The 26088-nt window shown below is 44.1% G+C and overlaps 1 protein-coding gene across 1 annotated transcript; it reads right to left on the bottom strand.

Annotated features, from left to right (window-relative positions):
* Positions 1-2230: 2230 nt before the first annotated feature.
* Positions 2231-25886, bottom strand: LOC132386770 (uncharacterized). Its single transcript, XM_059959103.1, has 11 exons — positions 25339-25886; positions 23122-23409; positions 22385-22551; positions 11978-12149; positions 11805-11870; positions 6460-7091; positions 5354-5406; positions 3204-3290; positions 2876-3046; positions 2551-2718; positions 2231-2390 (listed from the first exon to the last, which is right to left on the bottom strand). Exons 1-11 carry the CDS (start codon positions 25601-25603, stop codon positions 2231-2233), a joined length of 2229 nt encoding a protein of 742 aa, XP_059815086.1. The 5' UTR covers positions 25604-25886.
* Positions 25887-26088: the final 202 nt, after the last annotated feature.

The raw sequence follows: 26088 nt of genomic DNA, 5'->3' as shown, positions 1-26088 counted from the left end.
GTTGCAGTGCAGAGGGTGCGGGGGCAGCAGAAAACTCAGATAAAACTGGCACTTTTAAGAACTTTAAAAGTGGATAACTCTCCGGGTCCTGACAGAATATTCCCCAGGACCTTGAGGGAAGTTTGTGTAGATATAGCAGGAGCCCTGACGGAGATCATTCAGATGTCAATAGAAACGGGGATTGTGCCGGAGGATTGGCGTATTGCTCATGTGGTTCCATTGTTTAAAAAGGGTTCTAGAAGTAAGCCTAGCAATTATAGACCTGTCAGTTTGACATCAGTGGTGGGTAAATTAATGGAAAGTATTCTTAGAGATAGTATTTATAATTATCTGGATAGACAGGATCTGATTAGGAGTAGCCAGCATGGATTTGTGCGTGGAAGGTCATGTTTGACAAACCTTATTGAATTTTTTGAAGACGTTACGAGGAATGATGACGAGGGTGATGCAGTGGATGTAGTCTGTATGGACTTCAGCAAGGCCTTTGCAAAGTTCCACATGGAAGGTTAGTTAAGAAGGTTCAGTCGTTAGGTATTAATGCTGGAGTAATAAAATGGATTCAACAGTGGCTAGATGGGAGATGCCAGAGAGCAGTGGTGGATAATTGTTTATCGGGATGGAGGCCGGTGACTAGCGGGGTTCCTCGGGGATCTGTTTTGGGCCCAGTGTTGTTTGTAATATACATAAATGATCTGGATGATGGAGTGGTAAATTGGATTAGTAAATAGGCCGATGATACCAAGGTAGGAGGTGTTGTGGAAAATGAGATGGGTTTTCAAAGCTTGCAGGGAGATTTATGCCGGTTAGAAGTATGGGCTGAACGTTGGCAGATGGAGTTTAATGCTGAGAAGTGTGAGGTTCTACATTTCGGCAGGATTAATCCAAATAGAACATACAGGGTAAATGGTAGGGCATGGAGGAATGCAGTGGAACAGCGATATCTTGGAATAACAGTGCATAGTTCCCTGAAGGTGGAGTCAAATGCAGATAGGGTGGTGAAGAAGGTTTTTGGAACGCTGGCCTTTATAAATCAAAGCATTGAGTACAGAAGTTGGGATGTAATGTTAAAATTGTACAAGACATTGGTAAAGCCAAATTTGGAATATTGTGTACAGTTCTGTTCAGCGAATTATAGGAAAGATATCAATAAATTAGAGAGAGTGCAGAAACGATTTACTAGGATGTTACCTGGGTTTCAGCACTTAAGTTACAGAGAAAGGGTGAACAAGTTAGGTCTCTATTCTTTGGAGCGTAGAAGGTTGAGGGGGGATTTGATCTAGGTATTTAAAATTTTGAGAGGGATAGATAGATTTGACGTGAATAGGTTGTTTCCATTGAGAGTAGGGGAGATTCGAACGAGAAGACCTGATTTGACAGTTAGGGGGCAAAAGTTTAAGGGAAACACGAGGGTTTTTTTCTTTACTCAGAGAGTGATAGCTGTGTGGAATGAGCTTCTTGTAGAAGTAGTAGAGGCCAGTGTATGGACAGGAAAGGAGTGGAGGGTTATGGGCTGAGAGCGGGTAGGTGGGACTAGGTGAGTTTAAGAGTTTGGCACGGACTAGGAGGGCCGAGATGGCCTGTTTCCGTGCTATGATTGTTACATGGTTATATGGTTATAAAACTCAATCCGACACCAAGACAGGAAGTTACAGCAGTTTATTGATTTCATCATGACAAATGCAAATTAAACAATGTATGAGCTTCTGACGTGCGGGAATAAATAAGCTGTTCCCGATTCATTTACGGTCACACACAATTAACTGTTCGGAGACAAGGAGTGACAGGTTAAATATTCAGACACGTCTTTCACCGTCACTCTGTATCGGGGAACCGATGATAATAAAATCACACTTTCGAGCCGTATTAGAGATCGCTGCAGATCCAGGGTCACTGCCGAGGTATTTGTCTATTTAACATCATTATATCTGCCAGACTGTGAATATACCGCCCTCAGCAAAGGGAGTAAAGAGATTCTCTCCCGGGATATCCCACCCCGGGACACGTGTCCCGGACTGAGCCCCGGATCACGGGCTCTTCCTGTCTGTGTAATTCCGCCGGGTCTCACGTGGGGGAGTCTCGAACCCGCACATCCGGCGGAAGCTGCGCCGCCGAACAGCAGGCGGAAATACGGGATGGCTTCCGATGTCACTGAGCTCGAGACTGGAGTCGGTTCCATTAAAACCGTTGGGAATTAACCCCGGCGCCCGGCCATTAAAGGTAAAGGCGGGAGTTAAAGGGGAGGGGGAATTAAAGGGGAGTGCGGGGAATCTGCCAATATATCCCCATCCCGCTGGCGCGGATGTTCACAGTCCACTCTCAGTCCCGGTCTGGGTTCCTGCAGAGATCTCAGTTCCGTCTCCCCTGTCCGACTGAATCCATTCTCCCCCAGCCTGAAACAGATGGAAGAATAAAGATGAAATAAACAGATTACACGACAGAGTCAGTAACAGGGGACCGGGTTAATGTTTCAACACTCACAGACAAATATCACCAAAAAACCCGCGGATCCACTGATATTTTATCACATTGAACAGTAACACAAACACTCACCAGATCCGCTCCAGTCTCGGGAGGGTCAGTATGAGGCGGCGCAGAGCGGGGACAGATCGGTCTGTCAGCGAGTTGAATACCAGGTCCAGCTCCGTCAGTGATGGGTTTGTTCTGAGAGCGGAGACGAGATCCTCGGCACCAAAATCTGTGAGACCGACACACCACAGCCTGGAGATGAGAGAGAGAGTGAGGGTGAAGGACACAGAGAGACAGGAGACGGTGCAAATCCCCAGTATTTATCAGTGACACAATTACTGATCACATGACTGTTCAGTGTCAGACACCCAGTGACTGTAAACACAATCTCCCACAGTCTGGTACTTACCGCAGTGTCTGTATTTTACACACCGGGTTCCTCAGAGCCGCAGACACCAGTTTCACTCCTGAATCTCCCAGTTCATTATGACTCAGGTCCAGCTCTGTCAGTGATGGGTTTGTACTGAGAGCGGAGGCGAGAGGCTCGGCACCAGAATCTGTGAGACCGACTTCCCACAGCCTGGAGATGAGAGAGAGAGTGAGGGTGACGGACACAGAGAGACAGGAGACGGCACAAATCCCCAGTGTTTATCAGTAACACAATTACTGATCACATTAATGTTCAGTGTCAGACACCCAGTGACTGTAAACACAATCTCCCATAGTCTGGTACTTACCACAGTTTCTGTATTTTACACTCCGGGTTCCTCAGAGACTCAGACACCAGTTTCACTCCTGAATCTCCCAATTTATTATAACAGAGTCTAAACACAAACAAACAAATTGATGAACAAAGTGAATCAGACCGTAGGTTTGCGGGAATTTCTCTCACTCGGATATTTCAGGAAACATTAAACCCTTCAGCAAATCACTGACCGGAGTTCCCATCAGCTTCAGGGTATTCGTCAAATGTCAGTAGTCTGTCGATGTGACCCTGTAAACTCCACATATTCTGTCCCATTCCCGATGGAGAGAAAAGTGTTCCTGACCGAAATGCAGAAATGTCAATGCAACACAGTGAAATAGACCCACCCGAGCTAAAGGGATGGGGAAGAGAGATCCCACAGGATGAAGGGGGATGGGGAACAGAAATCCCACAGGATGTTAGGACATGGAACACAGGACCCAAAGGAGGAAGAGGGGTGGGGAGGAGAGATCCCACAGGATGAAAGGCGGTGGGGAAAACAAATCCCACAGGTGGAAAGAGAATGTGGAAAAGAGATCCGACAGGAAGAGGAGAGTCGGGAAGGAGTTCATACAGGAGGAAGGGAGATAGGGAAGAGAGATCCCACAAGAGGAAAGTGTATGGGGAAGGGAATCCCACAGGATGAAGGGGGATGAGGAAGACTGATCCAAAAGCTGTAATTTGATGGGGAAGAGAGAGCCCACAGCAGGAAGGGGGATGGGGAAGAGACATCCCACAGGAGGATCGAGAATGGTGAAGAGAGATCAGACAGGAGGTTGGGGGATCAGTAGGAGAGGACCCACGGGAAGAAGCATGGGGAGGAGAGATCCCACAGGAAGACGGGTGATGGGGAAGAGTGAGGGCAGATGAAGAAGGGAGATGTGGAAGAGAGATCACACAGGAGGAAGGGGTTGGGGAAGAGGAACCCACAGTAGGTTGATGGGGAACAGAGATCCCACAGGAGAAAGGGAGATGGGGAGAGGGATCCCACCGGAGGAAGGGGGATGGGGAAGAGAAATCCCACAGGAATAAGGGGATGTGGAGGAGAGGTCCCACAGGCGGAAGGGGGATGGGGAAGAGAGATCCCACAGGCGGAAGGAGGATGGGGTAGAGTGAGGGCAGATGAAGAAGGGAGATGTAGAAGAGAGATCACACAGGAGGAAGGGATTGGGGAAGGGAGAACCTACAGCAGGAAATTGATGTGGAAGAGAGATCCCTTAGGAGGAAGCTGGATGGGAACAGAGGCCCCACAGGAGGAAGTGGGTTGGGAGCATAGGCCCCACAGGAGGAAGGGGAATGGGGAATAGTGATCCCACAGGAGGATGTGGTGTGGTGTAGAGAGTTCTCACAGGAGGATGGGGGATGGGTTGAGAGATCCAACAGGAAGAAGGAAGATGGGGATGAGACATCCAACAGGATGAAGAGGGTGGGGTAAAGCCATCCCACAGGAGGATTAGGGAAATGTAATAGCGAACCCACAGGAGGATTAGGGAAATGTAATAGCGAACCCACAGGAGAAATGGAGATGGGGACTTGATCCCAAAGAATGGAAGAGGGATTTGGATGAGAGGTCCCACAGGAGGATTCCAAGAGTAAACGATAATCCTACAAGACGAGAGGATGCAGAAAATATTTGGACGTGTGTGTTGGGTCTGAACAGAGGCGCAGAGGAGTTGCGCCCTCTCTCTCTGCGTATCTGGAACTGAGCAAAGTCACACACGGGGAAGGGCAGGGGAGGACAATCTCACAATGGTATTTATTTCCTTCTCACTGGGACAGTCTGCTGACGGTCTTTTGTCCCTCACCGGGAAGGGGGTGTGAATCTCTGACCCACCTGCTACAGTCAGTGTCGGTCTGGGTGTCAGTGACAGTGAGAAGGAACATTGTCAATGGACGTGTCACAGGCAGCGAGAAACACGGGTATTCCTGTGATTTATACCAGTAAACTAATGATTGTTGTTCACTGATCTGATGAAGTCTCCAACATCTCCTTAGAAGGAACCACAGAACACTACCAATCCCCTGGGCATTTGTCACAAGTCTTCTTAATCTGATTTAGTACAAATTTACCGAAATTCCTTTACATTGAAACAACACAATGAGGCAGTTTCACAGTTCAGAGTGAGAGATAAATCAAGTTACCTCAGCTTCTGGCACTTGTGCAGCCCGGGTCCCAGCTGCTGGATTCCTTCACACTGAATGTGACAGCCCGTCAGATCGAGGTGTTTTATTGTATCACAGAATCCGATGGCATGAGACAGGACCGCACAGTCAATCGGGGTCAGTGTCATTCCACTGAATGAAAGTGTTTCCACAGATCCCAGTGTTTCCTGAGCCAGCCCACGATTCTGAGACTCAAACAGGTAGTGCAATGTGTTCAGGAGGCTCCTTTTACGAGCTTCAGTCCCAGTGTTTGCAGTCCGGTGCTTAACCTCCTCCTTCACCCAGTCAATCACCCGGCAGGATGTTTCATGAAGAAATGGACCCAGAAACTCCTCCAGGCCCCGAGTTGACATTGGGTCGCAGAGACCAGCAAGAAAACGGAGAAATACCTCAAATTGCCCATCTGTAATGCTGTAGGCTTCAGTGAGGAATATCAGGATATCCCCGGGATGTGGATTCAGGAATTGTGCGACTGCAGCTACAAACTCTTGTATGGTGAGGTGTGGGAATGTGTACACCACGCTCCAAGCGGAATCCTCTCTCTCTAAAAGCTCCATCAGGAACCCGGACAGGAACTGGGAAGGCTGCAGGTTGTAGTTGATCAAATCTCCATCTGTAAAGACAATCTTCTTCTCGGATAATCCTCTGAAGGCCATCTGACCAACCCTGAATAACACATCACGGGGGTTCTCAATCTCACGGCCGTGATTTTTCAGGATGTTGTAAATATAGCACGAATACAGTTGGGTGATAGTATTGGGAACTCGCTGTGGGTCCCTGACTCTTTGTGTGAAGAAGGGGCCCAGTGCCAGGACGAGGATCCAGCAGTAGGCAGGATTGTAGCTCATGTTGTACAGGATCTCGTTCTTCTTCACGTGTTTGAAAACAGCTGCTGCCAGTGTCTGATCTTCAAAATGTCTGATGAAATATTCCTTCCGTTCCTCACCAACAAATCCCAGGATTTTAGCCCAGATACTGATCTTCGCCTTTTTCAATAAATGTAACGCAGTGGGGCGGGTGGTCACCAGCACTGAACACCCCGGGAGCAGCTTGCCCTGGATTAAACTGTACATAATGTCAGACACCTTGCACTTGAATTCAGAATCTGTGCATGTGGAGCGAGGTACCGTGTCTCCCCGACTGTCAGCAAATTCAATTTTATCATTGAATTCATCCAAACCATCGAATATAAACAGCAAACCCTCTGGGTTCTTCCAGACCTCTGCCAGGATATTCCCAAAGTAAGGATACTGACCTAGAATCAGTTCCCTCAGGTTTATTCTGCAGTTAATGGAGTTTAAATCCCGGAATTTGAAACTGAATACAAACTGGAACTGTTGGTATATTTTCCCCATGGCCCAGTCATAAACAATCTTTTGTACCATTGTGGTTTTCCCGATCCCCGCGACTCCGGTCACTGCTGCTGAATCCCCAGGTTTGGATTTACTCCAGGAAAAGCGGTTTTGGAACAACTGATCAGTCTGGATTTTTTCCAGCTCTCCGCAGAGATGTTTCTCTCTCCACTCCTCGTGGTCTCTGCCTCTTGCCAGCAGCTCATGTTCCACCAGTCTCCGATCTCGAACAGTAGTAATCACCGTGAGCTCAACGAATCGATCAACCAGCTGGAAAACCTTCACCTTCTCCCTCATCAGGATCGTGTTCACTCTCAGTGTTTCAGTTTGTGCCCGCAGAGTCTCCTTGTGTTTCTGTTGAACACCTTCCATGGGAACAGAGAACATTGTCAAAAAGTAAAATGGCTCAACTGACAGAGAACATTATAACTGCATTTCAACATTCAGTGTTTGAGATTACATGAATTAATTCAATGCTTCCATGGATATTAGGACAGAAAGTAAAGTTCTGTTCAGAGACAGTGGAATTGACAGCGATGGATGTCCCAGAAAATGTCCAAACCTCATATTCTGATATTAATTAATCTTCAATTGAAAGTTCCCCTGATATCTGATCGTAATCCTGACTGTACTTCCGTTACAATAACATTTGACTATATTTAAAACATCATTAGCAGTTAATGAACACAAAGGAACTGCAGAGACTGATACGGCTTGGCACCAGAAGTGTCACAGGAGTTGCCTGACCGCGTTGAATGCAAACTAAGACTGTCCTATGGGCTATAGCACCAGATTTTTCCCCACTGGGTTTACTCATAAGTTTCCCCCTTGAGGGGTGGAGCGTGAGGTCACTGTTTTCCTTCATCTGGATGAGCTGCCAATCACGGCCGACGAGCCCCAATTGCCCGAAATGACTGGCTATCAGGTGTCAGTAACGCGTATTTGTCCTTTCTACTATCGGAAAAAATGCCTCTACCAAGCTTAGTAGCTAAGTCACAAGTGAAGGCCAGGAGCTGGACCTGATTGTCAGAGGCTATTTGAGTCGCGCGCACTGGGAGCATTTAATAGGTCGTGGGAACGTATCCCCGCTACCACCCCTGGGTGTAACAATCTTAAACAACCAAGCAGCTCTGTGTTATTGACAACAACAACTTGGCACATTGTTTTTTTTTTTATAATCACATGTACCAAGATACAATGAAAACGTTTATGCATGCGATCCAAATAAATAATATCATCACGTCGGTGCATTAAGGTTCTACAAGGAAAAACAGAACAGAATAGTTCAGTGAAACAGTGTTTCAGTTGCCAACAAAATGCAGTGCAGGCAGACAATAAGGTACAAGGCCAAAGGATCGTTGGCAGGTCAGATTTTTTTTTTTTTTGCTTGTTTTTGAACTATTCTCCTAAACTGTAGAATTCAAAACTTAAAACAACAGTACTGTATAAAATTCGGAGGCATATATATATATAACTAGGGAGACCAAGATTTCTGCAAGTACTGTGTAAGGGATGTAGACTAAGTTAGTCACTTTTAAGCACCAGCGTAAAACTTCTTTTTTAAAATTTGAACCTTGCTTGTAATTGATATTATTTTGTCTTTTATTTTCTAGTTTTCACTTTATCCAATTGTAACGCAATTTGAACGACGTTCCCCCGATGAAAGGTTCTTTATAAATATCCTAGAATTAATTTTTATTATTTCTTAACTCAAAATGGCAAATCCTGAGGTACGGGCATATCCAAGCACATTCATTTCTCAATTAATAGATAATTTCAGATTACTCTCGTGGTGTATACTACTGTGGCTTTCGTAACATTTACATGAACATTGCTGCGTGGAGCTAATTCTTTAATACTATTGTGTAGCGCTGTTTGGATGATACCAGCTGTCGATATTGTTATCGGGACAATGTATACTGTGTTCCACAGTCTTTCAATTTCCTCTTTTAATTCAGCATATTTCTAAAGATTTTCATTAATTGATTTCTGTAAGTTATGTGAATTTGAAATGGCTTTATCTATTTAAGAAGTTGTTTTTGCTAGTTTATCCTGTAAAATTATAGCCGGACAGTTATTATGAATTGTCCTATCTGTAATAATGGATCGGTCACGGTGGATTTGTCGGACACTAACTCTAAAAGTGGAGCAGACTTGTATTTATAGTGAGGGATGGTGTTTTTCGTCAGTTGTAGTTTATGCAAGATCTTGGTGAAAGTTGTCTAGCACTTGATTGTCAGTGCTCAGATTGAGTAAAACTACTGCAGGATCCTGTAATCTGTTCAATTGTTTCTGGCAGCTCTTGTAATTTTCAGCATTTATCACCTTGAACCTTCTGGCCTTTATTCTTTATTATTGATAACTGGATGTGTTAACCACCTGGACTTGTATTGCTACAATGATCTCTTCCGTTTCTGGGAAGAGGTCTCCAACTCTGAGCCAGGCGCTCAACGCCTCCTTGTCAACATCGCTCAGATCATGGGGATGTCTTCCGTGGGGAGTCAGGATCTTCCACTCTTCCAAGTTTAACGTTCTTCTATTATGATTGCTTCTTCATTTTTATCGGTTATGCTTTCATTTACGTTCAGTGATGTGTACCCCTTATCAGAATTGTACATGCTTGTACGGAGTGCTGAATACTCCTTGCGTTGATGAAAATATATCGTTAGAGCTAATTGTAGGTTTCAGAAAGGGTAGGATGAGGAAACACGACACACCAATCCTCACAGGTGGATCTGAAGTGACGAGTGTGGGCAATTTCAAAATCCTGCCTGTAAATATCTCCGAGTACCTGACCTGGACCCAATATATCGATGCAGCTACAGAGAAGGCACAACAGTGGCTATATTTCATCAGGAGTTTCCAACATCACTCGAATATTTTTACAGGTGTAACTTGCAAAGCAACGGCTGCATCACCGTCTGGTTCATGGGGACTACTGCACACGATCGGACACTCAAGCACACTCAACGATTGAGAAACAACTTCTTATTCTCTACCATCCAGTTTCTGAATGGACATAGAACCTATCGATACTGACTAAATAATCTCTTTTTTATTTCTATCTCTGCACAACTTATTTAATTTATTATTTTATACAATCACATAGTCACGCCTAGCTATATATGCTATATATGGCTTCTTTGGAAATTGGTTCCATTATTGGAAATAATTGTTTTAGCTCCACTGATGCAAGAGTAACTAATTCCAATCATCCCTGTATAGCTGTGTAAGGTATAATTCGTTGCTTTTTTCCCCGGATTCGATGCAGATTTTTGTCTGATTCAGGAAATTCAAGTGTGGATTTGACGCCAGACAAAACCATAGTGGGCTTAATGTGTCACTCTGGAAAAAGTCTGCATTTATTTTGGTAACAGTGGTTGTTCCATTGTGGATGTTATTAGGGCGTTTATTGTAATTCATTAGATGTTGTAGAAATTTAACAAGTATTGGATGCATCTTTTATAATATTGGAAACTCTTAAGCATGTGAGAGACAGAATCAAATGGCTTTTGATAGACAATATAACATTGAAAGATTTCTACTCTCCACAGTGCTCGATAGATACATAATCTATTATTAGTTGCTCCTTAAATTCATTCATACACGAAATGTATTATTTCTGCTCTTCTGTAAGTATATTGTGATCATCTAAGTGAGTGGTTATTAGTTACGAGATGCAGGATGTTGCAATTTTATAAATAAAGTTGTCTTATTATTATTAAGAGCCAATAATAACATAGTTGCTGATAATCAATAGCCTTATAAATGCAGAATTAAAACTATCCTTGAGGCTGGTGGTACGGACCTTCAGCCTTTTATATCTTCTGTCCCACGGGTGTATGACAGAATGTTTGAGGTGGTTTGATGTTGAGCAGCGAGGCTTTGGGCGGGGTTTGCTTCTTGCTAACATAGTGGAGTTCTTCCAGGAGGTGACAAAGGTGACGGATGATGTTACACATGGAGATTTTTTACTTGGATATCAGTCGGGTGTTTGTCAAGGTCCCACAAGGAATGCTTATACAGGAATTTAACATGCTTGAGAACTGTGTGAACTGTCCTGGCTGGGGATGATCCACATTGGGAGAATCTTCTTTCACTAGCAGGTGGTGAATCTGTGAAATTATTATTATAGACAGCTGAGGAAGACAAGTAATTGAGTATATTTAAAATACAGGTCGATAGGTTCCTAATTAGGAACAGCATCAACGTTTACTGGGAGAAGGCAGAATAATGGGGTTGAGAGGATTTGCAGAGCAAATTCAGGTAGCCGATTGGCTTAATTCTGCTCCTGGACCTTATGGTTTTGGGTGCATCTGGAGTATTGTGTTCACTTATGATTGTCCAGCTCTTGGAAGGATTGGAGAGGCTGCAGATCAGGTTCATCAGGATGTTGCCTGGATTCGGTGACATGTGCTACAAGTAGAGGTCTGATAAACTTTGTTTGTTTACTCTGGTGGTAGAATAGACATCTGACTGAGGTGTACAAGTTTGAGAGATAAGAGTTTGAGTCAACAGCCCTTATTTAGTTTGTTTATTTTTACATAAGTCCAGTGTCTAATACCAGAGGGCCTTTGGTTAAGGTGAGATGGGGTAAATTTACAGCAATTGTGAGTAGTTTTCTTCACAGACTTGTAGGTGCCTGTAATTTACTGTGTGGGTCGTGTTGGAGGCAACTATGTTATAAATGCTCCTAGATATACATGAATGTGCAGGAAATGCAAGCAAGTGGTCAATAATATAAGAAAAAGTACCAAAGTATTTTCTCTTTACCAGATGTATAAAGAATAAAAAAGAAGATATCGGACCGCTGAAAAATGATGATGTAGATGCAGTAATAGGTGAAAAGGAAATGCCAGACGATCTCTGTGGAGGTCAATAGCGAATTGTACATCTCCCTATAGATGCTGCCTGGCCTGCTACGTTCCACCAGCATTGTGTGTGTGTTCCTTCAAATTCCAGCAGCTGCAGATTTCCTCGTATCAGCGAATGATTAAAGGTGAATTTTGATTCCCAGATTTTACGAAGTCCCAGACTAGCATTTGAGGCGTGATTTGAACTGTGCATTCATCACTCACCTATCAGTTGAGTAGGTAACTCAAATAACCCTTGGGCAATGTTCATGTATTCCTGTGGATCAGGACCTGTTTAAATATATTAAAAAAACATCCATGGAAACAGAGCAAAAATAATTAAATAACTAAAATTTATTTCAACGTACCTTTGTGTTCAGTGTATTTTTTAAACATACCTTTCTCCTGTATTTGCCTCAGTATTCTGTCCAACTTCGGTAACTCAGTCCTCAAAGTCACAAAGCATTTCCACATCGCCCTCCGGGCCCGGGAGCCTTTGCCCATCACCAAACTGAGGAGGAGTCTGGAACTCTCTGCCCGGTTTCCCTTCTCTGCCAGTTCAGTGACTTTCTACAAAAGGAAAACAATGAACTTGTTATGGAGCAGATGGACAGACATGAAGAATGTTGAGGAAAATATATGTTCATGGCCCTACTAGCTTCAGAACGGATGCAGGCACTGACCTGCTGTCTCATCCTTACCGTGTTCAGTCATTAATAGAGAAACAGGAACTGAAGGAAATTCTAAATCAATATTGTGTAAGATTAAGGATTCACTGACACCCTGCAGTAGATGCAATGTGATTAATTTACTCGATTTGTCAATGTGCAGCAGTTCCTCAACAAGATGTGATAAGAAGAACAGAAGAGAGGGGAGAGCGAGAGAGCAAAAAATAATGCATGTTGGGAATCACTGAATCATGGCTGAAAGCAGTTCATAGTTGGGTGCTCACATCCAAGGATAAATATTGAATCGAATGGATAGGCAGGTCGCTGAAGGGGTAGGGTTTACTATGTTGTCATTAAAAATGAAAATCCTGAGAAAGAGGTGATATCGGACTGGACGATGTAGATGTTAAGAGACTGCATAGGTAAAATTACCCTGATGGACATTATATACAGGCCTGTTAATAGTCGCCGGGATGTGAGCTACAAATTACAATGGGGGAGAGCAGACGCCTGTAAAAATATGAATGATAAAGTTGTCTTTGGTAGCTTGGAAAATCAGTTCCGTGCTGAATCCTGTGTCAGAGAAATTGTAGAATGCCTGTGAAATGGCTTTTGAAGGAAGCTTATGATTGAGCCCACTATAGGAAAGGCGGATCTGTATTTTGTGTTGTGTATCGCACAAGATTTGATTAGGGAGCTTTAGGTAACTAAACCCTTAAGAGGCAGTGATCATGAAATAAAGGAACTCGCACTGCAGTTTGAGAGGGAGAAGGTAAAGTTAGATGTATCAGTATTTCAGTGGAATAAAGGAATTGCAGAAGCATGAGAGGAGCTGGGCAAAAATAGCTTCGAAAATGACACTAACAGGGACAATGGCAGAGCGGGAATGGCTGAAGTTTCTCGGAGCAATTCAGAAGGTGCAGGACAAAGGATCACAAAGATGAAGAATTATTCTAACGGGAGCATTTTCAACCGTGGCTGACGAGGTAGTCAAAGCAGCACAAAAGCAAAAGAGAGGGCACAGAATATTACAAAATATATAAGAAAGCTCGAGGACTGGGATGTTTTTACAAATCAACAGAAGGCAATTAAAAAGCCGTAAGTAGAGAAAATATGAAATATGAAGGTATACTAGCGAATAATGTAAAATAGTTTAGCAAAAGGTCCGTCTGATATATGAAGAGTGAAAGAGAGGGAAGTGCATATTGGGCCTCTGGAAAACGACAGTGGAGAGGTTCTGTCAGGGGAGAAGGAAATGCCAGAAAGTATTAGTAAGTATATTGCGTCAGTCTTCACTGTAACAAACACTAGAACGTGCCAGATATTTGAGAATGTCAGGTGGCAGAAGTGAGTGTATTTGCAATTATTAAGGAGAAGGTGCTCGGGAAGCAGAAAGTTCTGAAGATAGATGAGTCCAGACCAACTGCACTCGATTGCTTCTGAAAGAGGCTGAAGAGATTGTGGAGACATTAATAATGATCCCTCCAGAATCATTAGATTTTGGAATGGTTTCGGAGGACCGACCATTTAAAATTATAGGCCAGTTAGTCTGATCAGTATTTGGGAAGATGTCAACAGTCGATTATTGAGGATAAGTTTTCGGGGTATTTGGACGAACATGATAAAAAAAAGGCCAAAATCCATGGAAGGGATCTTGCCTGACAGACCTGTTGGAAGTTTTTGAGAGAACAACTTACCAGGTCGACAACGGAGAGTCCGAGCAAGCTGTTTACTTGGACTCCCCGAGGTCCTTTGACTAAGTGCCGCACATAACACCATTTAACAAGACAGTAGGACAAGAAAGACAAGTGTATGGATAGAGGGTCCATGTTATCCTCCAGACAGAATTTGTCTGACTGTCAGGAAGCACAAAATGGGAACAAATAGGGCGTTTTCTTGGTGGATTTGGTGACTAGAGGTGTTCTACAGTGGCTGGTTTTGGGATAGTTTCTTTTTTTCCATTATGCTGATGTTTTGATGCTTTACGGCCCAGACTGCGCACGTTACGAAGATATCGGGAGGGAAGCAGGGAGGACATGCACAGATGGGAAAAAATGGACAAATCAGTGGCAATTGGAATTTAGTATAGGGAAGTACATGGCCATACACTTTCGCAGAAATAATGACGACGTAGACTATTTTTGAGAGTTGTAAACTGTCTCAGGAGACCTAGTGCGGTGTTTCTTGCAGTTTGAGTCGATGTTAGGAAAGGCAAAAACAAAATGTTAGCATTCATTGGTACTGACAGCTGCGGAGACCAGGTCATTGGGTATATTTAAAACAGAGGGTGGTACCTTCTTGATTAGTCAGGTCAGCAAAGATCACTGGGAGAAGTCAGGGCAATGGGGTTGAGAGGGAGAGTAAATCACCCATGATGTAATGGCGGAGCAGAATCGATGGTCCTAATGACCCATTTGTGCTCCGATGCCTTATGGTCTTATGATGTGTAAAGACAACAGAACATTTTAAGTCAAGGAATGTTGTGAACAAAGTGGATGAGGTTAAAGCGTGGATTAGTACTTGGAGATATGACGTTACAGGGACTTGGATGTTTCAAGGACAGGAATGGTTACTTCAAGTGCCGGGTTTTAGATGTTTCAGAAAGGACAGGCAGGGAAGCAAAAGAGGTGGGGACATGACACTGTTGATCGGAGACAGCGTCACGGCTGCAAAAAAAGTGGACGTCATGGAGGGATTGTCTGTGTCTGAGTGAGTCTCTGTGGGTGGAGGTTAGGAACAGGAAGGTGTCAATAACTTTACTGGGTGCTTTTTATAGGCCGCCCAATAGAAACAAGGATATCGAGGAGCAGATAGGGAAACAGATCCTGGAGAAATGTAATAATAACAGAGTTGCCGTGATAGGAGATTTTAATTTCCAATATATCAATTCGCATCTCCCTAGAGCAAGGGGTTTACATGGGGTGAAGTTTGTTATGTGTGTTCAGGAAGGCTTCTTGATTCAATATGTAGATGCACCTACAAGAGGAGAGGCTGTACTTGATCTGGTATTGGAAAATGAACCTGGTCAGGGGTCAGATCTCTCAGTGGGACAGCATTTTGGAGATAGTGATCATAATTCTATCTCCTTTGCAATAGCATTGGAGAGAGATAAGAACAGACAAGACAGAAAAGCGTTCAATTGGAATAAGAGGAATTATGAGGCTATCAGGCAGGAAATTGGAGGCTTAAATTGGAAACAGGTGTTCTCAGGGAAATGTCCGGAAGAAATGTGGCAAATATTCAGGGGATATTTGTATGGATTTGTGTGGATATTTCTGCGTAGGTACGTTTCAATGAGACAGGGAAGTTATGGTAGGGTACAAGAACCGTGGTGTACAAAGGCTGTAGTAAATCTGGTCAAGATGAAAAGAAAGCTTATAAAAGGTTCAGAGAGTTAGGTAATTTTAGAGATCTAGAAGATTATAAGGCTAATAGGAAGGAACTTATGCAGGAAATTGGTAGAGCCAGAATGCGCCACGGGAAGGCCTTGGTGGGCAGGATTAAGGAAATCCCAAAGGCATTCTATAAGTATATGAAGAGCAAGAGGGTAAGACGTGAAGAATAAGACCTATCAAGTGGGACAGTGGGAAAGTATGAATGGAACCGGAGGAAATAGCAGAGGTACTTGATGAATACCTTACTTCAGTTTTCACTATGGAAAAGGATCTTGGTGATTTTAGTGATGACTTGCAGCAGACTGAAAAGCTTGAGCATGTAGATATTAAGAAAGGGGATGTGCTGGAGGTTTTGGAAAGCATCAATTTGGATAAGTCGCCTGGACCGGATGGGATGTACTACAGACTACTGTGGGAAGCGAGGGAGGAGATTGCTGAGCATCTGACTATGATTTTTGCATCATCAATGAAGGCGGGAGAGTTTCCGGAGAATTAGAGGGTTGCGGATATATCCATATAACAATTACAGCACGGAAACAGGCCATCTCGGCCCTTCTAGTCCCAGCTGATCGTTTACTCTCACCAAGTCCCACTGGCCCGCACTCAGCCCATAACCCTCGATTCCTTACCTGTCCATAACCCTATCCAATTTTACTTTAACTGACAATACCGAAACTGCCTCTACCACTTCTACTGGAAGCTCATTCCACACAGCTGCCACTCTCTTATTAACTAACTTATTCAACGTTTCCCTGTAACTTAGGTGCTGAAACCCAGGTAACATTTCAATAAATCTTCTTTGTACTCTCTCGATTTGTTGACATCTTTCCTATAATTCGGTGACCAGAACTGTACACAATACTTCAAATTCAGCCTTACCAATGCCTTCTACAATTTTAACATTACATCCCAACTCCTATACTCAATGCTCTGATTTATAAAGGCCAACATACCAAAATTTTCTTCACAACCCTATCCACATGAGATTCCAACTTCAGGGAACTATGCACCCTTATTCCTAGATCACACTGTTCTTGCATTCAAATCCCTACCATTTACAATGTCCTACCATTTACAAATGCACTACCATTTACAATGTATGTCCTATTTGAATTATTCCTACCAACATGTAACACCTCACACTTATCAGCATTAAACTCCTTCTGCCATCGTTCAGCCCACTCTTCTAACTGGCCTAAATCTCTCTGCAAGCTTTGAAAACCTACTTCATTATCCACAACGCCACCTACCTTAGTATCATCTGCATACTTACTAATCCAATTTACCACCCCATCTTCCCGATCGTTAAAGTATATGACGAACAAGATTGGACCCAATACAGATCCATGAGACACACCATTAGTCAACAGCCTCCAATCTGACAAACAGTTACCACCACTACTCACTGGCACCTCCCATCTAGCCACTGTTGAATACATTTTACTACTTCAATATTAATACCCAACGATTGAACCTCCCTATCTAACCTTCCGTGCGGAACCTTGTCAAAGGCCTTACTGAAGTCCATATAGACAACATCCGCTGCTTTAACCTCAACTTCCCTCGTAACTTCTGCAAAAAATTCAATAAGATTTGTCAAACATGACCTTCCACGCGCAAATCCATGCTGACAATTCCTAATCAAAGCCTGTCTATCCAGATAATTCTATGTACCATCTCTAAGAATACTTTCCACTAATTTACCCGCCACTGTCTTCAAACTGACAGGCATATAATTGCTAGGTTTACTCTTAGAACACTTCTTAAACAATGGAACAACATGAGCAATACACCAATCCTCCGGCACCATTCCCGTTCCTAATGACATTTGAAATATTTCTGTCAGACCCCCTGCTATTTCTACACTAACTTCCCTAAAGGTCCTGGGGAATATCCTGTCAGGACTTCGAGATTTATCCACTTGTACATTCTTTAAAAACGCCCGTACATCCTCCTCTTTAATTGTCATAGTTTCCATAACGTCCCTACTTGTTTCCCTTACCTTACACAATTCAATATCCTTCTCCTTAGTGAACACTGAAGAAAAAAAAATGTTCAAAATCTCCCCCATCTCTTTCAGCTCCAGACATAGCTGTCCACTCTGATTCTCTAAGCGACTAAATTTATCCCTCAATATCCTTTTGCTATTAATATAACTGTAGAAACCCTTCGGATATATTTTCACCTTCCTTGCCAAAGCAACTTCGTATCTTATTTTCGCTTTTCTAATTTCTTTCTTAAGATTCTTTTTACATTCTTTATATTCCTCAAGCACCTCACTTACTCCATGCTGCCTATATTTATTGTAGATCTCCCTCTTTATGCGAACCAAGTTTCCAATATTCCTTAAAACCATGACGCACTCAAACTTTTAACCTTTCCTTTCAACCTAATAGGAACATAACGATTCAATAGCGTCAAAATTTCAACTTTAAATGACCTCCATTTCTCTATTACATCCTTCCCAAAAAACAAATTGTCCCAATCCACACCTTCTAAGTCCTTCCGCATCTCCTCAAAGTTAGCCTTTCTCCAATCAAAAATCTCAACCTTGGGTCCAGTCCAATCCTTCTTCATAATTATACTGAAACTAATGGTATTGTGATCACTGGGCTCCCCAACACATACGTCCGTCAACTGACATATCTCAGTCCCTAAAATGAGAGCCAACACTGCCCGTTCTTTAGTCGGTACCTCTATGTATTGCTTTAAAAAACTATCCTGCACACATTTTACAAACTTCAATCCACCCAGCACTTTTACAGGGTGGGCTTCTCAGTCTATGTGTGGAAAATTAAAATCTCCCACAATTACAACCTTGTGCTCACTACATATATCCTTACAAGGTTGCTCCTCCAATTCTCGCTCCCCATTAGGTGGTCTATAATACACCCCTAAAAGTGTTACTACACCGACCCATTCCTCACTTCCACCCAAAGTGGCTCCCTAGACGAGCCCTCTAATCTATCCTGCCAAAGCACCGCTTTAATATTTTCTCAGAGAAGCAATGCAACACTTCCTCCTCTTGTCTCTCCGACTCTATTACACCTGAAACAAAGAAGTCCAGGAATATTTAGTTGCCAATCACACCCCTCCTGAAACCATGTTTCACTAATAGCTACAACATATTTCCATGTATCAGTCCATGCTCTAAGCTCATCCACCTTTCTTACAATGCTCCTTGCATTAAAATAGATGCATTTCAGAAACTCTCCACCTCTTCCTCTCTGTTTATCCCTAACAATGCAATCAACTTTATTATCTTTTTCTTCCTTCTCCTCTACAACTTCTGTCTGAGAGCTCCCCTTCTCTATCACCTGCCTAGCCTCTCTAACACACTGTCTACTAGCTTTCTCTGTTTGTGAACTAGCGTCCTCTCCCCTAGTCTCTTCAAAATGATTCCCAGCCCCCAACCATTCTAGTTTAAAGCCTCCCCAGTATCCTTAGCAAATCTCCCGCCAGCATATTGGTCCTCTTAGGATTCAAGTGTAACCCGTCCTTTTTGTAGGATCACACCTGCCCCAAAAGAGGTCCCAATGATCCAGAATCTTGAATTCCTGCCCCTGTTTCAATCCCTCAAACACGCATTTATCCTACACCTCATTCCATTTCTACTCTCACTGTCGCATGGCACAGGCAGTAATCCCGAGATTACTACCCTTGCGGTCCTTCTTCTCAACTGCCTTCCTTATATTCTCCTTTCAGGACCTCTTCCCTTTTGCTACCTATGTCATTGGTACCTATACGTACCACGACCTCTGGCTCCTCGCTCTCCCACTTCATGATATCTTGGAAGGGATCAGAAACATCCATCCAGGTCTCCTGACTCCATCCACAGAATCGCCTATCTGACCCCTTAACTATCGAGTCCCCTATTACTACTGCCTTCTTCTTCCTTTTCCTACCCTTCTGAGCCACAGGGCTGGACTTAGTGCCGGGGGCACGGCCATTGTCGATTCCCCCAGGTAGGCTGTTCCCGCCCCCCACAAACAGTACTCAAACAGGAGTACTTATTGTCAAGGGGTACAGCCACTGCGTTACTCTCTAGTACCTGACTCTTCCCCTTCCTCCTCCTAACCATGGCCCACCAGTCTGCCTCCCGTGGCCCCGGTGTGATCAACTGCCTGTAACTCCTCTCTATCAACACCTCACTCTCCCTGTCCAGACCAAGGTCATTGAGCTGCATCTCCTGCTCCCTAACACGGTCCATTAGGACCTGCAGCTCGGCGCACCCGGCGCAGATCTGGACGTCTGGGAGGCTCGGAGACTACAGGGCCTCCCACACCCGACACCGAGAACAACAATCTGCCCTCACACTCATTCTTCCCCTTCCTCAAACAACAGGAAAAACTGAAGCCTAAACCTACCTTGCCTTGCCCTCTTCCGCCTAAGCCCGATGAGATGATATTCCTTTATTCAAGAAAGTGAATAGAATTAGCCCAGGATATTATAGACCAATGAGTCTTACCTCAGTGGTTGGTAACTTGTTGGAGTAGATCCTTAGAGGCAGGATTTAGGAACATTTGGAGAGGTATAATGTGATTAGGAGTAGTCAGCATGGCTTTGTCAAGGGCGGGCCATGCCTTACGAGCCTGATTGAGTTTTTTGAAGGATGTGACTAAACACATTGATGAAGGAAGAGCAGTGGATGTAGTGTTTATGAATTTCATCAAGCATTTGTTAAGGTACCCCATGCAAGGCTTATTGAGAAATTAAGGAGGCATGGGATCCAATGGCACATTGCTTTGTGGATCCAGAACTGGCTTGCCCACAGAAGGCAAAGTGAAATTGCAGACGGATCATATTCTCCGTTGAGTTCGGTCACCAGTGGAGTGCCTCGGTGATCTGTTCTGACACCGTTACTCTTCGTGGTTTTTATTAATGAACTGGATGAGGAAGTGGAGGGATTGTTTTGTAAGTTTGCTGATGACACAACGGTTGGGGGTTTTGTGGATAGTGTGGAGGGCTGTCAGAGCGGGACATCGATAGGATGCAAAACTGTGCTGAGAACTGGCAGACGGAGTTCAACCCAGATAGGTGTGAAGTGGTTCCTTTTGGTAGGTTAAATATGATGGCAGAATATAATATTAAAGGTAAGTCTCTTGACAGTGTGGAGGATCGGAGAGATATTGGGGTTCGACTCCATAGGACACTCAAAGCAGCTGCGCAGGTTGACTCTGTGGTTAAGAAGGCAAACGGTACATTGGCCTTCATCAATCGTGGAATTGAATTTAGGAGCTGAGAGGTAATGTTGCAGCTATATAGGACCCTGGTCAGACCCCACTTGAAGTACTGTGCTCAGGTCTGGTCGCCTCGCTACAGGAAGGGTGTGGAAGCTATAGAAAGGGTGCAGAGGAGATTTACAAGGATGTTGCCTAGATTGGGGAGCTTGCCTTACGAGAAGAAGTTGACTGAACTCGGCCTTTTCTCCTTGGAGCAACGGAGGATGAGAGGTGACCTGATAGAGGTGTACAAGATAATGAGAGGCATTGATTGTGTGGATAGTCAGAGACTTTTTCCCAGGTCTGAAATGTTTGCTACAAGAGGACACAGGTATAAGGTACTGGGGTGTAGGTACAGAGGATATTTCACGGGTAAGTTTTTTTACTCAGAGTGTGTTGAGTGCGTGGAATGGGCTGCCGGCAACGCTGGTGGACGTGATTATGATATGGTCTTTGAAGATACTTTTCGATATGTACGTGGAGCTCAGTAAAATAGAGGGCTATACGTAAGCCTAGTAATCACTAAGTTTGGGACATGCTCGGCACAAATCTGTGAGCCGATGGGCCTGTACTCGGCTGAAGGTTTTCTGTGGTTCTATATTTCTATGTAATATTAAGGAATGTCAGTGCGGCTGTCTCATGATGAAGATGGTTACTGCCTGGCACTCATGCTGTAAAATGGTTATCACTTCCTGAATGCGGGCTTGGGCTCCCTCATTAACTGAAGAATTATGAATTACACGTCGAATAATCTTCAAGCAACATACAGCGATAATGGAATTAAGGTAATTGATGATGCAACTGAATATGGATGGGCTTAGGTCATTGCTCTGAGAAATAAGAGGAATGATGTTCATTATTCTGAGACATTGATGCCTATCTGATTAATAACATAGAGCGCCAATGAATCCCAACGAGAACAGATTCACTCACGGGTATAACGCACTTGATTTTCTAATACCACTCATGGCTGAATAGGTCAGATCTAGGACAAGACAATCACTGTGTGTGTGCTCCAGGGACAGTGACCTGAAATGGTGTAATCTTGTCTCCATTAGTTAGATATTAAACAAGTTATCAGATTTCTTTTTCGGTTGCCAAGACCGGATGTGGTCAGCAGGTTTCCCTCCGTCAAGTGCCACAGTGAAGCCGGTTGGCCCAATTTACAATCTGACTGTTTCATATTCATCCTGTATCAATGAAATGAGGTGAATCTGCTCGGCGGCTCAGCCAAGATTTCAAATCAGTTTCAGACTGAATGCCTGTTCAAAGTCCAGATATGCAGCCACTGTTCTTATTTCACACTGATAAATACAGCAGGTGAGAGAAGAAAAGGTGATGCTGAACCTGTAGTTCCCAGAGCTCCCCACATTAACAGTTGAAACCAGATCTGTGAGAGACAAGTCAGAGATCAACGTCTCAATTCCCATGTAGGACTGCTAGAACGTGCAGGATATTAATACTGATTACTATTCCCTCTGATACCAGCAGTTCGGTGACAATACATTAAATAAACTCACTTCATTTTCTTCTCTACTGAAATGTCCCGCCTCTGTCAACATTATACCGAGTCTCTCAACCTTTTCTTCAATCGCTTGTTGGAGTCTGTCTCTGTAGAACTTTGTCAGTTGGTACAGTCGGTATTCCTCCCCCTCTGCCAGGAGGTCGGAGATTGTAAACTCTGGCTCTGTGAACATAAAAAGGAAAATGTAGACTTGAACTCAGATATTGCTCGTCTCCACCGCTCTCACCCAACTGAACAAAAACAAAAAACATGACTTGAACCTGCTCACAGACACAAAAACGGTTTAATTCCCCATCTCCAACACTGGCCTTAAAACCGAATCCGCAATATCCTGGGCATTAGGTTAATAGCAGGACCACATTTAATGCAAACCAGTGCATCCCTCATCCCAGCCACTCACCTATTTCAATTCTGGATGGGCAATCAATGTCGGGACTGTCGATAATATTCACTTCCCAGAGGTACTCTTTCCATCCTGGCGAATACATTTCCCCGGATTCACAACCCGGAAATACCCTTCTCATCTGGAGAGCTGCATTTCCTCTAATACACATCCTAGAAATCCTCACAGCAGGTAGTACATTTACTGCAGTGGGGTAACGGCTGCCCACTACACCACAAGTACCACACCTACACATTCCCCCTCTCGTCTGACAACCCTCCAACAAGGCCTCACCTTTACCCTCCGCCCTGCCATATTCTGTGAACACCTCACCCTCATATTTCACTCACCTGCTCCTTGTTGGGCACTTGACAATTCCATGTTCAATGAGCTTCCGAGCTGACAGGGGGTCGCCTCACTTGTGCTGGTTCCAGGGTCCTGATCGGTGTCGCTGACGTCACTGTCTCCGGGCTGAATTTGCTCCTGCTCCTCTGCGGCGGGACCACTTTCCATTGGGACGTTGCTCTTAATCTGACCCTGATTTGGTACCTTGCTTCCCGTGTCCCGATCATCTTCCCTCGATGATCCGCCTGATAAAATCCTCTTCAGTCCTATCGCTGCTCGTTTCAATTTCCCAACTGAAATAAGTGATGAATTGCAGGTTACACCAGTATGATTTATGAGCAAAGCTGATTCAGATTGCAATAGAGCTGAGACTCTGGCTGACCAGATTTGGAGTGGGACTGTGCTGGGTAATATGAACCGTATATCCTGCCAGGTGACCATCCCAAAAGCCGGTGACTGGACACATTCACTCCCAGTAAAATAACAGGATAGACATAGTAATACTGATAACTGAATTCACAGCAGTTGAAAAGAAGGATGACCACGGGATCTTATTGCGACGGTGTCCGGTGATACCGGGAAATATCACTGTATTTATCATCCACAAGCTAAATTCTCCTGGGTCACTTAGTGTCCAGTAGTTTGTGTCCCACACAGACCAGCAACGGGATGACACATGGTTCACTCTGTTGGATCACGCATTCTCTAATCTCTTTGTCACACAATGTCCAGTCCCCTTGGTCACAGACTGACCATTCCCTTGAGAGGCACATCGTCCGGTTCCCTGGGTCACAGGCTGACCATTACCTGGAGAACTATGCTGACCGCTCCCCCGGTTCCCTCCTTATCCCCACCTGATGATCCTCATGTAACGACCATGCAAAATCTCGCTTAGAGAGCTTTGTGTGCAGTTGTAGTTGCTAATCTATAGGATGGAGGGGATTAAGCTGGAAAGAGTGTAGTGGAGAATGACCACCACGGTACTGGAGTAGGATGTTGTTTTTATGTTATATGGTTCGGCTGGGACAGTTTTCCCTGGAGCTCAGGAGCTTGAAGGGTGACCTTACACATGTATGTGAACATAAAATAATCCAGGACATAGATAGTGGAGAGGGTCATGTTCTTTTTCCCAGGGTAGTGGAGTCTGAGACTTGAGTCTTTTAAAAGAAATTTAAAAGGGACCAAAGGGGCATTTTTCACGTGGTGTCTGATGGGTATAAATTACGCGCAGACAGAGGAGGCCGCAAACACTAATAAAATTACAAAGTAGGCAGCATGCGGGCAGTAAAAAGGATAGAAGAAGTTTACAAGGGAAATTTGGGAAAGGCTGCAGGAACATGGGGCAAGCTCAGACATTTAGATCAGCAAGAATTAGATGGGCCGAATGACAGGTTTCCAGGCTGTCACATCGTTTATTACAGCTGGAATCACAGATTTAAGCACAATCACAATGTCTACAGATGACAGGGACATTTGGTGATTGGTTATGCCGGCTTTCCCAGCAGGGATCCTGGGAAGAGTATATCAAGAGGGAAATATGTAGAACTCAGGCTCACCATTTCTCCACAGCCCAGACATTCACTTCGGTATTAAAACCCCGAAGCAGACCTCAAATGTATCTACAATGAGCTGCCTCCTGATCCTCAGCCATTCCCAACACCGGCAATGATCTCCGCTCTGCTACAGAAAACAGATTTCCGAAACACCCCTCTTCTCCTTTGTGCAGCAGCCAATAAAAACCCGGGGGGAGTTGGTAGCTTTCCAACCAAAACCTGAAATGCTGTGTTAACACACAATCTCTGAAAACCGGGAAATATTCCTATCATCTGGCGTTTAGTTTTATAAGTGAAAGTTGTCGATGTCTTACACATTAGTGCCTGTCTAGAGGTGAAACGGAGCCTGACCCTGAACATTTACATAACCACAAGACCGCTGTCGCACTCCCGTCTGTGTTTCACTCAAAACCACCTGAATCAGGAGCCTCTGTTCCTTTCACCCAGCTGAAGCTATGCCTGGTGAGCGGAGTGATTCGACCATTACTGATGTCAGGTCCCTGCACTGGAACTGTTCGATTGATCGATTACACAAAGCCGCTTTACCAGTGGGATCAATGACACTGCTTGAAAATTTTCTCTGCCCTGTTAGCGCCTGTGTCAGTTTCATCTGAACTGCTGTGTACAAACGCGACAAAAGTTTAATTCAGAAATCCCAACGTACCATACCTTTGTCCATTCTGATTCTGACTGACGATTGTTGATCGTCGTCTTGTTTACATCCTGGTCCCGGTTCGGGAAACCTCCACCTGCTGGTGATGTTGTGAATTAAACAACAAGCAGACAGTGTGTCAGAGAGAGTACGATTAGTTTGCAAATATGATAGTATCGTCATCCCCTGTATCAGAGAAGCAGTTGGCTTGGGGACCAAGCATTCCCCATTAACAACACCTTCCACACGATGTCTATGTCTCTCCGCTGATACCTGGCGCATCTACTGACAATCTCAAAGAGCAATAGAGTCCAAATTCAGAGCGTTCTGCCCAACGAGTCAATGCCAACCACAGTGCCCGCCGAGATGGTCACAATTTCCTGTGATGGGCCCATTTCCCTTCTGGCCTTTTCACTCCATCAACGCATCCCAGCTGCTTTTTGAAGTAATCGACTGCGCCTGCCTCATCCACTTCCTCTGGCTGTTTCCTCGATATAATCCCCAACATCTGCCTGAACCCGCTACTGCTCGGGTTGGTTTTGCAATCTGATTACCACCCCGTGTCCATTTAAATCCCATATATGCTACGATAATCTTCTCTGTGAACAACAACTACTAATGTTGTGCATTCTGAGAACTTACCGAACAGCACAATAGAATCATTCGCTTGAATCAGCTTTTGTGTTATATACTTAACGCGTTGTGGATCAGGGTGTGGAATTATATGCTGAATGATGTGAAGCTCAGGTTTATATGTGTGTTATCAA

The sequence above is a fragment of the Hypanus sabinus genome, unplaced genomic scaffold (genome assembly GCF_030144855.1).
Source record: "Hypanus sabinus isolate sHypSab1 unplaced genomic scaffold, sHypSab1.hap1 scaffold_1297, whole genome shotgun sequence".
In the NCBI taxonomy this organism is placed as follows: Eukaryota; Metazoa; Chordata; class Chondrichthyes; order Myliobatiformes; family Dasyatidae; genus Hypanus; species Hypanus sabinus.
This window is presented reverse-complemented; position numbering and strand designations above follow the sequence as displayed.